The sequence below is a fragment of the Canis lupus genome, chromosome 30, assembly GCF_011100685.1.
Source record: "Canis lupus familiaris isolate Mischka breed German Shepherd chromosome 30, alternate assembly UU_Cfam_GSD_1.0, whole genome shotgun sequence".
NCBI lineage: Eukaryota > Metazoa > Chordata > Mammalia > Carnivora > Canidae > Canis > Canis lupus.
Window position 1 is genome coordinate 21011942 of NC_049251.1, and position 16222 is coordinate 21028163.

Consider the following 16222-nt stretch of genomic DNA (forward strand, 5'->3'; position numbering starts at 1 on the left):
ATTATGTAATTAAATGCCAAAATGTGTGTCCGGAGTTGCAATTTCAGTTAGAAGCCAAAGAGAGATTAATTGTAGTGCAAAATATTCATCAATAAATGAATTTCCATTTTCTTGAACTGGAATTCAGCACAAGCAGCAGTATCACTGGAGGCAGGCCCCAAATGCCCCCACACATTCCGCCCAGGCTCCTCACTGCCACCGTGGGAAGAACCCAAAGCCTTTACCTTTCCAAGGAGGCTAAAGCCATTGTCTTGGGAGAATAAGAGGATAGAATAGAAGAGACATAGGAGATGTTAGTGTAACTATGGACATTGCTTCTCTTAGGTGAAGTGTGAAGGATCAGAGAGAAAGCAACAGTAGAGTGATCCTCATTTCTCAGCTCTCATTCCCTTTTCATTCTTTCTACACATATTTTTTAGAGCTTATTACATGCTAGAAACCATTCTAGGTGCTATGTACCCCATAGGGAACAAGACAAATTTCTGACCTTCATGATGTTTATTCTACCAGTGGGAGACAATAGCGGCATGTGTGTGTGTGTGTGTGTGTGTGTGTGTGTGTGTGATGACAGTTACTGCTATAGATACTCCAAAGAAAAGAAAAACAAGGCAAGGTAAGAGGGCAAAAAATGGTGGGTGGGGTGAGGGATGTTATTTTAGATGGGATGGTTCAAGAAAGCCCCTTTAAAGAAATGACTTTTGACTTGAATGAAACAAGTGAGAAGAACATTTGAGGAAGACATTTGAAGGAAGAACATTCCAGGCAGAGGAAACAGTAAATGCAAAGGTCTTAAGGTGTGGGTGAAGTGGAGTAGACAAGGGGAGAATGATGGAAGACGAAGCCACATACCACATAAGGTGTTTGTAGGCCATGATGAGGACTTTTTCTTCTGAGATAAAAAGCTCTTGGAGAGTTGTGAACAGAGGAGTGAGTGGCATAATGAGCTCTGGCTGCTGCGTTGACAGTAGACTGTAGAGTGTAAGGGCAGAAGCAGGGTGGCTCTGCAGGGGGCTTTTGAAGTAATTTCAGTGAGAGAAACGATAGGATCTTGGTAGAAGCAGTGGAAATGGTGAGATGGTTTTTAATCCTATATAGATTATATTTTTTCAAAGTAGAACCATTGAGACTTGCTGAAGAATTAGATGTGGGAATGAGAAAAAGAAAAGAATCAGGGGTCACTCCAGAGTGTTTAGTCTGAGAATCTAGAAGAGTAAAATTGCCATCAACTGAGATGGGAAAGATTAAGTGAAAAGCAAATTTGGAAGGGGGAAATCAAGAGTCTGGTTCCCAGAGATTGCTGCCCACTCTCAAACCCTTACATCTGTTCTAAACCAGAGCAACAGAAATTGAGAAACTGATCTTAAATTTCATATGAAAATTCAAGAGACCCAGGATAGCCAGAACCATTTCAAAAAAAAAAAAAAAAAGAGCAAAATGGGAGGACTCACACGTCCTACTCTCAAAACCTACTACATAACTACAATAATAAAGACACTATGATACCAGCATAAGGACAGACAAATAGATGAATGGAGTAGAATTAAGGGAATAGAAATGAATCCTTACAAGTTAAGAAAGAAAGGTTAGGAGAAAGGAAAGAAGGTGGGATGGTAGGAAGAAAGCCTGAGATAGCTAAATGAGTTTTCCTCAGGCATGAAAATAAAATAAATTCATGATTGAAAAAAGAAAGAAAGAAGAAAGAAAGAAAGAAAGAAAGAAAGAAAGAAAGAAAGAAAGAAAGAAAAGAAAGAAAGAAAGAAGAAAGTAGGAATGAAAACCGACATAAAATACAGGGAAAAAATGACCTTCAGTCAGAATCTTTCAGTACTTTATTAACCTTTCTTAATCTCTAACCATCTGTAGAACCCTGTTTTCCAGATTGTTTTGTCCGTAAAGCAAGTTTTTAGGAAGGCAAAAAGGGGGCCGGGGGGGGGGGTGGTTAGGAACAATGGATCACGAACAAATTAACTCAGCAATTATTACAGAAAACTTCTAGGTGGTAACACTACTCCCCCCCTCCCAACACCCGAGTAAAGAGCCCACCTTAACGGGATAATCCATGGAATAAGAAAAAAAAAAAAAAAAAAAAACCAGCTGTTAGCCCACAGAGGTAAGGAAGAGGACCCTGGGGCAGAGCATTGTGAAGCCATGTGGCCCAGGTGGCCAGCAGGAGCCAAAAAGCTGGGAAGAAGAAGTCGGGGGCTCGCAAGATTTGCTTCATTCAGGCCTGACTTGGCTTAATTAACTGGTGAGCTACTGGGACAAAGACAAGGATTTGGCAACGGTTATCTAAGGTGTCTCCACATCAGCGCTGCCAGCGGACAAGACCCTACCAAGGGCCCGGCCCGGCTGCCAGGCTGCGGTTCCGGCCCGCCCGACAGCCCACAGCCGGGAGGGCCCTCTCGCACCCGGAGCCTCATCGACAGGGGTGCAAAGGCGTTAAATAATTAAGCTGAAAACAACAGGGGGGAGGAGAGAACTATGGGGCAGAGCAGGGGGTCTGGGAGCTTCCTGGGACCTCCCTCCCCGTCGCCCCCCTTGGGGACCCTGGCACCTGGCCGTCCCGGAGGCGCCCGCCGCAACCTGGAGCTGCAGCTAAGCAGCGCCTCGCCCAGGCTGCCCGACCCCCGCGCCGAGGGCCGGCGGGAGGCAAAGCCGCTTGTGGGGCGGGCTCGGACGCCAGCCGCCCGCGGGGCTCGCAGCCTCGGGGTCTGGCCCCAGAAGCCGCCCCGCCGTCGCCCGGGGGGAGCCGGAACCCGCCGGCCGCCGGGGTCGCGCGGCGCCTCCCACACCTCGCGCAGCCGCGGGGCTCACCTGGCCGCACCTCGAGGTCTCCCCGCCGCGGGCCTGCGCGCGCGCCGCGTCCACCCGGGCGGCCCTTTTTGGGTCCTTGGCGGGTATTTTCCGTCTGGCCCCACATCACTTCCCGTAAAGGAGAGCGAGGTGGGGGCGGGACCTCCTGCCACCTCGGGGAGCACCCCCGCCCCACGCCGCCGGGGCGCTAGGCGGGCGCCCCCTCGCGCGCCGCTCCCGGTTCCGCCGCACCCGGCGCGGGGCCCTCCTGGGAGCCACGGAACGGCTCCCGCACGCTTCGTTGGCCGCCACCGGGTCTCCACCGGCCTTTCCTGGAAAGCGTGAAATCTTGAGAGAGAGAGAGAGAGAGAGTTGTCCTCGTGTTGAGACGCGGGGGGGGGGGGGGGGCACTCACAAACCTCCAGGATCCGTGAGCTGCGGGGGTGCGGCTTGGGGACCCGCGCCAAATGTCCTCCCCCCAAAAGCCATGTTCTAAAGGTGTTTTCCAGGGCATCCGATCGGCGTCCCCACTGGCGTAGGGGTCCTGGGCAGCAGCGGCAAAGCCGGTCCCACCCAGGGTTCCTGAGGCCCAGGGGGCTCCTGCGCCAGGTGCTCCCTGGTCCAGCTCCCCGGGGGCCACATCCGTGCCGAACGTCCGGCTCTGCCACCCTCCATCCCGCCTCGCCAGCTCCTCCTTCGGATCCGGCTGGGGCCTGGCCTTGCCGGGGCAAGGGAAAGCTCTGGGGTTCTTGGAAATGACAGGAAGGAGAAAAAGTAAAATTCTGGCAGGAAAAAAATAATGCATTTCTGAGAAGGAAATGACAAACGAGGTCTCTGCTTGTACAGTCTAGTTCGGATTATAAAATCACTCTAAATTTCTAAAAGAGAGCAAATCGTTATAAAAAAAAAAAAAGGCAAAATACAGCACCCTGGAGAATAGCAGCTGTAAGGTGAAAACTGCGAGCCTTTGCTGCCTCCCAGCGGCCTCCTCTTAGCGCTGACGAGTGTGTGCGTGCGCTTGCTTGGATCTGCAGCTGTGAAGGTGGTTCAGGCCACCCCGGGTTACCACTCAGAGGCAACCAAATTTCTCCTCCATTGGCGTCGGGCTGTGGACAGTGGCCTTAATTCTGCGGACTCCCAGGCAAAGCACCTCTGAACCAAATAATTCCACATCGAAGCAGAGCAAAATGATTGAAAATCTAATCCAGCTTCTCTTACCACCTGTTCCATCTCACTGATCTGTGTCTACTTCCACCACAAATCTCAGCTGTCCCAGGTCCACCTACCCAACCCCATCATACTCCAGTCTGCAGCTACTCACAGTTTATACTACAATTAGCTTTTCAAATATATGTCCAATTTACAAAATCACTTATAGGATAAATTATATCAAATTGTGAAATGTTGAATATGCATTCAATGTAATATTTAAAGGGAAATATAACAGAGTAATGTCAGAGTGAGAGATAACTGGTTTCATCAGGGTGATAGTGTCAAGGGATGTTCCCCAGCTAAGAAAGGCCAAAAGACTGTTGTTGGTAGCGGCTAAGACAGGAAAAGTAGACCCATGTTCATGTGTAAAGGAGCAGTTCTGGGAGTTACTGATCAGCTAACAACTGAGGTACCAACAATGCATCAACTGCTAATGGCTGATATGCTACAAGGAGAGACTTCCCCTTCAATCTTCCCCACTCCTGAAGCCAAGCAGGGCTGTAACAGGAATTTATCAAGAAGGAGATAAAAAAAAAAATAGACAATGGTAATGTGGCCCATTCATTTCCCTTTCATTCACGGAGTCCAATTTAGGTGCTAGAGATGTAATAGTGAACAAGGTAAATTGGCCCCTGTTGTCAGTAGCTTGATAGATCAACAAGTAAGTAGTTAATTCCAATGTGGTGAGATAAGATCTTCCATAAAGGAAGTAAGAGTGTTACTGGAACACAAGTGACACCAAATCAAGACTTCCCAGAGAAAGTGACATCTAAATTAAGAAGGGTGAACAAGGTAGGAAGATGAAGGAAAAGAGAGCAGAAGAAAGACCTGGAGGCAAAAGAGAGCATCAGGTATTAAAACAACTGAAAGAAGTTCAGAAAAGCTGAAAAACCGAGTAGAAGGAATCAGAGGAGAAACTGGAGGAAGAGCAGAGGCTGGATTTTGAAGAACCTGGAATGATTATAATTTATTTACCATTTACTATGAGTCAGCCAATATGCTAAGAAGTTTGCATATATCCCCTCATATACTTCTCAAAATTGCCCTCTGAAATAAGGACTATTTCTGTCTCTAAATTACAGATAAAGTGAGCCTTAAAGCAATGAATCAACCTGACCAAGATTATACAGCTGAAAGTGGCACAGTCAGGACTAGAACATAAAACTCATTTTCAAATGGCTACAAGGTTAAGAATGGGTTTCAGAGGCCAATTAGCATGCTGAAATCCAAGTAAGGTATAATAGTAATCTGGTTTAAGAACATGACCATCAGGATGAAGGTGAATAAACAGATTTGAGATACTTAGGAGAGTAAATCAAGAAGACATGATTGTAGGTGGTGAGGGAATGGGAGAAATCCATGAAAATGCCTGTTTCTGGTTTGGGCAACTAGGAACCATTGAGCAAAAGGAAGAGAGTCCTGTTGCAACAGGGTAAAATAAGCCATAATGAACAAGTGTAGGACATTTTAACTTGACATATCAGCATTGGGAGAACGTACAAGTGAGACTGTTCAGTGTGCAATTGAATAAACTGATCCGAGGCACAGAAGACATGAATGGAAGTTATTGCCCAAGGGATACTCAAAGACATGAAAGTCAACGAGCTAGTCTAGAAAATGTACTAAGAGGGCAAAGAGGAGGCTTGAAACAAAACCCAAAGTCTGAGAAAAGAGTGCCCAGGGAAGTAGGAAGAAAACAAAGAGAAAAAGTTATTAGAAAAACTAAATATGTTTAATATATCTTATACCAATTCAAAAACCCTCTCTCTACCACTTCTTACTCTAGTCACAGAACTGGTCACAGTATCTCTGTTGCTATATTTAGCAGTAAAAGGGTATCACGTGGGCAACTTACCTTCAAAGGGTTTAAAAAAAAAATAATGTGTGTGTTCATGTGTGAATACACATATATGGAGAGAGATTAAAGCAAATGTAGTAAAATGCCAACATTTGCGGAATCTGGGTAACAGGTATACAAAAATTTTTTGTGCAATTTTTGCACCGTTTCTCTAAATGTGGCATTATTTCACAATAGTTTTTTTTTTTAAAGAACTTTTAGAATTCTCTTTGTGATGAAATTCAATTTGTGATGAAATTGGAGAAACTACCACCTGATTTTTCCATGGAAGGCACTGATGACACTCCTTTCAGGATGACATTGGTGAGGAGGCCACTGACATGTTTGAAAAGCTCAATGGAAAAAAAAAAAAAAAATGAAAAGCTCAATGGTGGTTGCGCTTTATGGGCTGAGATTGACAGTTGAAGATGCTGCTGCAACAGGTCTCCCTAGCATAAACTAGAAATAAAAGAATCCCCACTCACTTAAGCTAAAGGCATTCCCTGTCCCCAGCACTGGTCCCAGGCCTTGCTAAAGCCTGCAGGTAAGTGCACTCCACACAGGGGGTGCCTCTGGATCACTTGGCTCTCGTGGCCAAAAGGGCTTGTGTTCCTGGGAACTACAGGATTGTAACAACTGGAAAGTCATTTCAGGGCAAGCTACTATCCTGAGGGCACTGCACAACCAACCAAAACATGCCCCCAGTCTGCCTGTAAATAAGGCCCATTTATTTGTTTCACAGCTTTAAACTGATGGACAAACTCTAGGTTTTTCAGATATCTCAGACTACAGAGGCACTACTAGGAACATAGCCAGGGAAACACCATCTTTGCACCCTCCCTAGGCTTCATCACAGCTAACTGGTACTTCCCAGAAAGTAGTTTATACACTCATCTGAAGTCCCAATTCTTACAACTCTAACTGAGGGGATACCTCTGTATCTCCTGGTCTAGGGGTCAGCAGGGTCTACAATTGTGCGTCCAAAGGATTATATGTATTCACATAATTTAAAAGTTCTGCTTAAGGATCTGGCTTCCAATTAGCCTGAACCCAGGTATTGACTGAGATCACAGGTCTTAGCACATCATCAACAGTTGGGACCCATTAAGAATAAATCAGTCTACTTAGAAAATCACAAAGGTTTCAAAGACAAAAAAGAGGTAGAGCGAGGTTGAACAATAAAGTTCATCTCCTACATAAGACTAGTCCTTCAAGACTGGGAGAGGTAGCTGTTTTGCATTATACTTAGAAACAAATATGGAGAGTCAAGTCAATTGGAAACAGAAAAATATGTTCCAAAAAAAGAACAAGACAAAACCTCAGAAAAAGACTTTAATGAGATGCAAAAAAGTAATCTACCTGATAGAGTTCAAAATAATGGGCATAAAGATGCTCTCCAAACTCAGAAGAATGGATAAATATGTGAGAAGTTCAACAAAGAGGAAGAAAATATAATAAAGAACTAAACAGAAATCACAGAGCTGAAGGACATAACTGAAAAATACACAGTAGGGGTTCAACAATAGACTAGATGAAGCAGAGAAAAGAATCAGTAACCAGGAAGACAGAGCAGTAGAACTCACTCAAACAGAGCAGCAAAAAGAAAAAAGAAATTTAAAAAGAGAAGATAGTTTAAGAGACTTAAAGAACATTAGGCAGAGTAAGATTAGTAATGCAGGGTAAGAGAGGAAAAAGGCAGAAAATTTATTTGAAGAAATAATGGATAAAAAATTCCCTAACCTGGGGAAAGAAACAGACATCCAGGTACAGGAAGCATGGAGAACTCCAAACAAGATAAATCCAAGTGATCCACATCAAGACACATTATAATTAAAGTGTCAAAAGTTAAAGAGAGTATCTTAAAAGCACCAAGAGAAGAAGAACTTCTTATATACAGGGGGCCCCTTAAGACTACTGGCAGATTTTTCAACAGAAACTTGCAGGCCAGAAGAGAGGGGCATAATATATTCAAAGTACAGAAGAAAAAAACCCTCCAACCAGTCATACTCTACCTAGCAAAGCTATCATTCAAAACTGGAGAGATAAAGATGTTTTCCATACAAGCAAGCATTAAAGGAGTTCATCACCACTAAATCACCTTTACAAGAAATGTTAAAGAGACTTATTTAAGCAGAAAAGAATATGCACTAATATCAGCAAGAAAATATAAAACTAAAGATCTTACTGGTGAAGACAAATATATAGTAAAGTTAGGAGAATAACCACTTATAAAGCTAGTACTAAGGTTAAAAGACAAAAGTAGCAAAAATAACCACGACTACAATAATTGGTTAACAAATACACAAAATAAAAAGATGTAAAATATGACATCAAAAACATAAAACATGGTGGGGGAATAAAAATGTAGAAGATTTATAATGTGTCAAAAGCTTAAGTTGCTGTTAACTTAAAAAATACTGCTATATACACAGGCTGTTATATATGAACTTCATGGTAACTGCAAAGGAAAAACCTACTATTGATAACACAAAAGATAATGAGAAAAAAAAAACTAAACATAATACTAAAGAAATTCATCAAACCACAGGGAAAAAAGCAAGAGAAATAGAAAGGAACAGACAGGAAATACAAAAACAGCTGGAAAACAATTAAAATAGCAATAAGTACCTACTTACCAATAATTACTTAAAATGTAAATGGACTAAATCCTCCTATCAAAAGACATAGAGTGAAAAAAAAAAAAAGACATAGAGCAGCTAAATGGATTAAAAAAAAAAAAAAACAAACAAGACTCATCTATATACTGCCTAAAAGAGAATCTCTTCAGAAGTAATGACAGAAAGGGAAAAGATGGAAACAAATATTCCATGTAAATGAAATGAAAATGAAAAAAAGCTGGTGTAGCTGGTATACAGACTTTAAAACAAAGACTATAAAAGACAAAGAAGGGCATTACATAATGAAAAGGCAAGTCAATCAAAAAAGAGGATATAAAAATTATAAATATTTATGCATCCAACATAGGAGCACCTATATATAAAGCAAATATTAACAGACATAAATGGAGATATTGCCTGCAATACAATAATAATGGTGGACTTTAACACACCAGTTTCCTCAATCATCCAGACAGAAAATCAAAACGGAAACATTGGCTTTAAACAACACATTAGATCAGATGGACTTAATAGAAAAATACATAACATTCAATCCAAAAGCCGCAGAATACACATGCTTCTCAAGTGCATATAAAACATTCTCCAGGACAGATCACATGTTAGGCCACAAAACAAAAAGACCAAAATCATATCAAGCATCTTTTTGATCACAATGGCATGAAACTAAAAAGTGATGACAAGAAGAAAACTGAAAAAATCATAAAATGTAGATTAAACAACATGCTACTGAACAATCAATGGGTCAACAAAGAAATCAAAGAGGAAATCAGAAAATACCTTGAGACAAATGAAATGTAAATATAACAATTCAAAATCCACAGGATGCAGCAAAAGATGTTCTAGTAGGGAAGTTCATAGCAATACATGCCTACCTCAAGAAACAAGGAAAATCTCAAACTAACTTTACATCTAAAGGAACTAGTAAAAGAATAAATAAAGCTCAAAGTTAGTAGAAGGAAGGAAGGAAGGAAGAAAGATCACAGAAATAAATGAAATATAAATAAAAATAAAATTAAAAAGTCAATGAAACTGGCTCTTTGGAAGGATAAAAAAAAATTGACAAAACTTTTGCTTGACTCACCAAAATGAGAAGGCTCAAATAAGTAAAACTAAAAATGAAATAAAAGCTATAACTGATACCACAGAAATACAAAGGATAATAAGAGACCTCTATGAATAATTATTTGCCAATGAACTGGACAACATAGAAGAAATGGATAAACCCTTAGAAACATACAATCTTCCAAGACTGAATCATGAAAAAATAGAAAATTGGAATAGACAAATTGCCAGTAAGGAAATTGAATCAGTAATCACAAACCTTCCAACAAACAAAACCCCAGGACCAGATGACTTCATTGGTGAATTCTACAAAATAAAGGTTTAATATCTATCCTTCTCAAACTTTTCCAAAAAGAAAACCAAACAACAAACAAACAAAAAACTGAAGGGGAGGGAATGCTTCCAAAATCACTTTACAAGGCCCACATTACCACCCTAATTCCAAAACCAGATAAGGATGCCACAAAAAAGAAAATTACAGGTCAATATCCCTGATGAATATAGGTACAAAAATTCTCAGTGAAATATTAGCAAAACAAATTCAACAATACATTAAAACTATCATACACTGTGACCATTGACCTTATAGGAAGAACCCTGCCTTAGGCTGCTGTAACAGAATACCATAAAATGGGTGGCTTAAACCACAAATATTTCCCACAGTTCTGAAGGCTGTGAAGTCCAAAATCAAGGTGCTGGTGGATTTGGTGCCTGGCAAGAAGGCCCTTTTCTCATTTGTACCTTCTTATTATATACTAACATGGCAAAGAGGATGATCATCTCTCCTGTAGCTCTTCTTATGAGGGCACTAATTCCATTCCTGAGGGCTCCACACTCCTACCTTAATTACCTCCCAAAGGTCCCACCTCCAAATACCATCACATTGGAGGTTAGGGATTCAATAAACGAATTTTGCCAGGGACTCTAGGGAGGGGGGTACACTTAGTCCCTACCAAATCCTTATTTTAGAAAGAACCAACTCAAAGCCTCTTAATCTATCTGCTTTCCCTAAGGCAGTAAATTAGAAGCAATTTAGTCAAAGAATTGCAGACATTAATGCTACCTTCAAAGATTTGAAGGATGTGCCAGAGGGTCTCTATATACCCCATTCAATTAATCTCTTTGGGCCTTACAAAAATTAGATGGAAAAACCTCTAGAGATGGATGGATGGTAATAGTTACACAATGTGAATGTACTTTTTTCTTTTTTTTTTTAAAGATTTATTTTTATTTATTTATGATAGACAGAGAGAGAGAGAGAGAGAGAGAGAGGCAGAGACACAGGCAGAGGGAGAAGCAGGCTCCATGCAGGGAGCCCCACATGGGACTCGATCCTGGGTCTCCAGGATCAGGCCCTGGGCCGAAGGTGGCGCCAAACCGCTGAGCCACCTCGGCTGCCTGTGAATGTGTTTAATGCCACTGAATTCTACACTTAAAAACTGTAAAATAATGAATTTCATGCTATGTAATTTTTACCACACACAGAAAACAAACTAGATGGATTATGACAGAAAACAATGGACTATCTCAATTGTAGCTATTCTGTATACAGCATCCTTTTTCTTTCTTGAAGACAGCTTTTTTGAAATATAATTCTCAAAGACTAAAGTCCACTATTTTAAAGTGTACAGTTCAGGGATCATCAGGGATGTTGGCTGATAACATTTTTTTGTGTGTGTGGTATCCTCATCTGGTTTTGGCATTAGGGTAAGGCTAGCCTTGTAAAAGGAGTCTGAAAGTGTACAATTCAATACAATAAATTGACAAGGTTGTCACTGACCACCACTATCTAGTTCCAAAACATTTTCACCTTAAAAAGAAACCCCGTACCCTAGCAGCCACTAATCTACATTTTCTGCATTTGCCTGTTTCAGACATGTCATATAAATGGCCTCTTGTGCCCAGCTTCTTTCATATTTTCAAAGGTTATTCATGTTGTAGCATGTCGCTATTTAATTATGGCTGAGTAATATTCTATCACGTGTTATAATTTGTTATGCATTGACAGACGTTTGTGTTATTTCCACTTTTTTTAAGCTATTATAATAAGGATGCTATGAACAATCATACACAAATTTTTGTATGGATGTTTTCACTTCCTTTGGACATATACCTAGAAGTAAAATTACTGAGCCATATGGTAATGCTGTTTAACTTTTTGAGTAACTGCCAAACTGTTCCACAGCAACTGCACTGTTTTATATCCCACCAGTGACGTGTGTATCAGGGTTTCAATTTTTCCATATTCTTGCTGATGCTTGTTATTCCATCTTGTTTGTAGTCATCTAAGTTTATGAAGTGGTATCTCATTGTGACCTTGATATAAATGGCTGCAGTATCTTTATCAAACAAAAAAAATTAACTCCTTCTCTGCCACTAAACTGACCAATGCATCATTCTCAAAAGGAGGATCAAAATCAGTTCAATTTAACTTTATGTTAGATAGGATTATCATTCCTTGTTTCCTGGTCTCAATTCTATATTTGCCACATCCCAGAAAGGGGATGTTCCTTGAACCTGGGTCCCACAACAAACAGACTCCTGCAACAGAATCCCAGTCTAGCTGTAGTCAAGCAAAGCTAAGCCTGTCACGTGGTAAATACTTGGTACATGAATTAGAATTTTAATGTATACTTTTATGTGCATAGAAGAAAAAGGACACCTGGGTGGCTCGGTGGTTGAGCATCTGCCTTCAGCTCAGGTCGTGATCCTAGGGTCCTGGGATCAAGTCCCAAATCAGGTTCCCTGCATGGAGCCTGCTTCTCCCTCTGCCTATGTCTCTGCCTCTCTCTGTGTCTCTCATGAATAAATACAATCTTTTAAAAAAAGTCTCAAAAGCTCACACTAAACTGTTGAATGTGCTGATTAAATAAATGTATACAATAATTTCAACCTCTCACTTTGTTCATTCCTGTAGTTTGAATTTTTTAATGTACATATACTACTTTAATAATTTTTTTTCTTCACTCTTTTAAAAATTACCTATGCTGGCCTCTATTCAACATAGATAGCTTATATGAAGTCATAATAAATTTACTTTTCAAGAAATCAATAATAAAAATGAGTTGATTTAAATAAAGCATCTTGTACATGTGATTACACTGATAGCTGTCTTTGAAAATACAAGTTTAAGATTAGAATAAAAGGTAATGAACAGTTCCTACCAATTTCAGTAACACTATATGAAAAATAGCTTCATAACAAATTAATTCCACCCTTACCACCATTATTAATGCAAATTCGTTTAGGTTACCAAACAGATCTGTGTCATATTTGCCATCTTATATATCATCTATTTTCTCTAAAACTTCAACTTGCTCTGAAATACATCATTTTTCAATTTACTCCACCATTCTGCCCGGGGCTGAAAAACTGCTCAAGTATATTAAACTGGGCTAATTGTAGGCTATTTGAGGAGCATTCTGCCCAAAATGGTTAACTTTATTTACTTCATCTATAACCAGTACTATAAACACCATTCCTAGCTATTTTATAAACAGTCTGGTCACCTCTTGCTCCTGCATTCCTAGAAAAACAAAATCTCAACTAGGAAACAAAATATTCATTCATTTATTCATTTTAGTTTAAAAAAAAGAAGCAAATAAAAGTAAGACATTCATTTTAGTTTAAAAAAAAGAAGCAAATAAAAGTAAACATTAAAATTGACAGCGCTTGTTTTAAAATCATTACATGATTTATTTGTGTTTAAAACATATTTGAGAAGTTTTCATTAGATTATTTATAGTCAATGTATAATTTCAATAGAACATTAAACAATTACAGTTCAACTCCATGTAGTATTAACTTTTCTTCTCTTCTGATTCTTGTGCCAATTTCAACTTTTCTTTTAATTCCATCTGATCTCGGTGGTACTGTTCAAATATTGGTTGATAAATATACATCCCTCCAGCAATTCCAAGGATGCTAGCAAAAAGCAGTTGTGGAAGAGTCAATCTCCCAAACATTTTTCAACAAATGGCATACAATGCTTTCCCCACACAGTGGTTTTGAAAAATTAGTCCACATCCAGGAAAATATCTTCAGATCTGTGTACAAAGAAAATGAAAAACAAAGCAATACCTTAGCATACATCCTTTAAAAGATTCCATGTCACTACTTTCTTTCAGAGTGAGTAGTATTTTCATCATAATTTTCATAATATGTAAATATTACTTGGTTTAACTAAGACAGGAATATAAATAGGAAGCATGACAAATGAGGGTTAGGGCATGGTGTAAGACAAAGCTAAGTCCCATTACAGTATGTTCTCAATGGTTTGAAGTGGGTAATTCTTAAAATGGCAATGAGGCTGGGAAGAGTCATAATCTACACCTTCATATACCATTATAAAACTAACCACTACAAGAAACAGCTCCCCACAAAAGTTTAAAGTGACTGCCATCCAATCTGGAAGTAGAAGAAAGAGAATTGTTACTTTTCACTATTAGCCTTTTGGGTTGTTTTGTTTTGTTTACTACTTCATGTTTTTTTTTTGCCATTATGCATGATTAAAAATTTTCACAACAGGCTAAAAGATTTGGAGTTCATTCTGATGCTTTAGAAGGTACAAGTAGTCACCAAACACACACATGTAAATAACTGGCCAGCCATTTTTTTTATATATAAAAATATAAAGATTTGGGCAGCCCGGGTGGCTCAGCGGTTTAGCGCCACCTTCAGCCCAGGGCCTGATCCTGGAGACCCGGGATCAAGTTCCGCGTCGGGCTCCCTGCATGGAGCCTGCTTCTCCCTCTGCCTGTGTTTCTCTCTGTGTGTCTCTCATGAATAAATAAATAAAATCTTAAAAAAAAAAATAAAGATTTGACAGATTTTACTTTTAACGTGAGAAGTAAAGACTCCATTATTTCTCAGAAAATTATAGTTGTGAGCACCATACTCTCTGGAGAAAACAGAGGCTTATGAAAGAGGAAAACAAAGCGACGGATTTACACGTTTTCTTAACCTTTCACCGTCTTCTAGACCTCCGAGGTTACAAAAATCCCTAGTGGCAGAACTAGTACCAGAAACTAGGTTGTCCTTAACATCAGTAAAATGTAATATAAATTAATCTGGGAAAGAAATGCCCGTTTGCTCCTGGGCTCTTGCGGTTAACCAGATAAACGACAGTTTACCAAGCATGCTATGGTTCATTGCCTGAGTGTAAAAAAAAAAAAAAAAGGAGGTAGGGGAGCCATTTTCAAGTCAGCTCCTTGGAAGATAAACCACAGGAAATAGGAAACCCTTGGCCACTAGTTTGCTAAGTGACCCTGACCGAGTCCTTTAACTTTGCCGAACCTCATTTTCCACATCTGTGCAAAAGGCTGAATCATCCCTAGGCCGCCTACCTCGTCCGACAGTTATTGTGAGACCACCAAAGAGTGAGATGCTACACCAACACGTTTACAATGATCATCACTATTCTTATTACCACTGAGGCACCACGGACCATCGAGCGGCCGCTTCGCGTCGCTGACCAGCCTCCCGTTGGCCCCAGCCTAGCGGCGCTCCGGTTCCTTCCAGCGGTTTCCGGAAGAGAAGCTCGGGCGCAGAGACAACGAAGCCAAAGGCGGGCAGCGGTGTCCCGAGGACGATAAGCCCGAGGCAAACAAAGCCGCCGCACTGAGCGGCGGACACCAACCAACCTCGGAGGTTCCTGTGCCGGGGCACTGCCGTTTCCCAGCTACCCCCGCGCCTGCGAGCGACGGCGGCCGCAGAGGCCAAGTTTAGTGAGCGGAAGAGCAACGCGCGCGCTCTTCCCGGCTCCTCCTTTGCGGGGTCTGAGGTGGCTGGGGATCTTCAGCCGACCTCGAAGTGGGAGCAGGATGAAGCAAGGGGGCGACGATGGCCGGCTCTTTTTCCGCGGATTCCAGGGCCGCTCCCACGAGAAGGTGAAGCTGCGAAAGAGAAAGTCAACTTTGTACCTCAGCCCCCGGAAGAGCAGCGAGCGCCGCGGAGGTGAGGGGCGGGCGGGGCGGGGGCGGGGGCGGGGGGAGGGCGCCAAGCTCCCCGGCTGTGGCGGGAAGCCGCGGACCGCGAGTGAGGGCTCCATCTGCTGGGCGGGGCTGCCGAGAAATCGCCGTGCGCTGGAGCCGCGCTTCTCCTTCGCTGGCCGCTTGTGCGGCGTTTTATTCTGCGTGGGTTAATTCTGCCGCGGCCCGGTGGGGTGAGTTGACGTGACGTAGCCGGCCGCATTTTAGAACGGGGGCAACTTACCTGAGGTTTACGCAGCTGCACAGGGATTGATTCCTGGGGTGAGACCAGGTCTGACTCCCACTCCATTTATTACAGCCCCTCTCCCGCCTCCAGCCTTCTCTTTGGTACGCTGTGAGGATGTTGACAGGAACCAAATCACCCCCCAGCAGCTGGGCTGTTGATCTGTCAGAGGCGGTCTTTAATATAAGGATGGACTTCTGCATTTAATAAATATTTATTGTGCGCCTTGAATGTGCCAAGCACTGTGTAAGCGGCATGAAAAGAATGCTGAGTTTCCCCTGTGGAGACCTGAGACGAAAAAGGGAGAATCATTTTTGCCAGATGAAGGAGGATTGTGACGGGGAGAGGGTGAGGGGCCGCTGGGCCTGAGTTCTCGACTCGCTCTTTTCCCCTGACCCTTCCTTCGGTAGAGAAGTTGGATCCCTCAGGGTTAAGGAGAGTAACGAGATTATAAATGAATGACCGC

General features: G+C 41.7%; 2 protein-coding genes across 13 annotated transcripts in view; one reads left to right on the plus strand and one right to left on the minus strand.

The window, feature by feature from the left end:
* Positions 1-13215: 13215 nt before the first annotated feature.
* On the minus strand, positions 13216-15892 carry PIGBOS1 (PIGB opposite strand 1). 5 transcript variants are annotated; one of them, XR_005381690.1, is made up of 3 exons: positions 15757-15892; positions 14889-15437; positions 13554-13589 (listed from the first exon to the last, which is right to left on the minus strand). XR_005381690.1 is itself a non-coding variant. In XM_038580483.1 (2 exons), exon 2 carries the CDS (start codon positions 13506-13508, stop codon positions 13344-13346), a length of 165 nt encoding a protein of 54 aa, XP_038436411.1. In that variant the 5' UTR covers positions 13509-13589; positions 15186-15478; the 3' UTR covers positions 13216-13343. The 5 variants fall into 5 exon arrangements, 4 of the variants coding, with proteins under 4 accessions (XP_038436411.1, XP_038436410.1, XP_038436408.1 ...); XM_038580483.1 differs by lacking the exon at positions 15757-15892 and having other exon boundaries at positions 13216-13589; positions 15186-15478; XM_038580482.1 differs by lacking the exon at positions 15757-15892 and having other exon boundaries at positions 13216-13589; positions 14972-15477.
* The window catches only part of PIGB (phosphatidylinositol glycan anchor biosynthesis class B), a 38005-nt gene continuing 36921 nt past the window's right edge, over positions 15139-16222 (plus strand). For 2 of the 8 annotated variants that reach the window (XR_005381688.1, XR_005381687.1), the window contains exon 1: positions 15139-15498. Coding sequence is in view for 5 of the 8 variants with exons in the window: in XM_038580474.1 (XP_038436402.1) it covers positions 15366-15498 (133 nt within the window). In the remaining 3 variants the exon portion in view is untranslated. The remainder of the gene's footprint in view (positions 15499-16222) is intronic. The other 6 variants (XM_038580474.1, XR_005381689.1, XM_038580476.1 and 3 more) reach the window with 6 other exon arrangements.

What these genes read in the sequence shown, in the direction of transcription:
- PIGBOS1 (XM_038580483.1), bottom strand. Translation starts at nt 13,508, where the DNA reads ATGTTTGGGAGATTGACTCTTCCACAACTGCTTTTTGCTAGCATCCTT.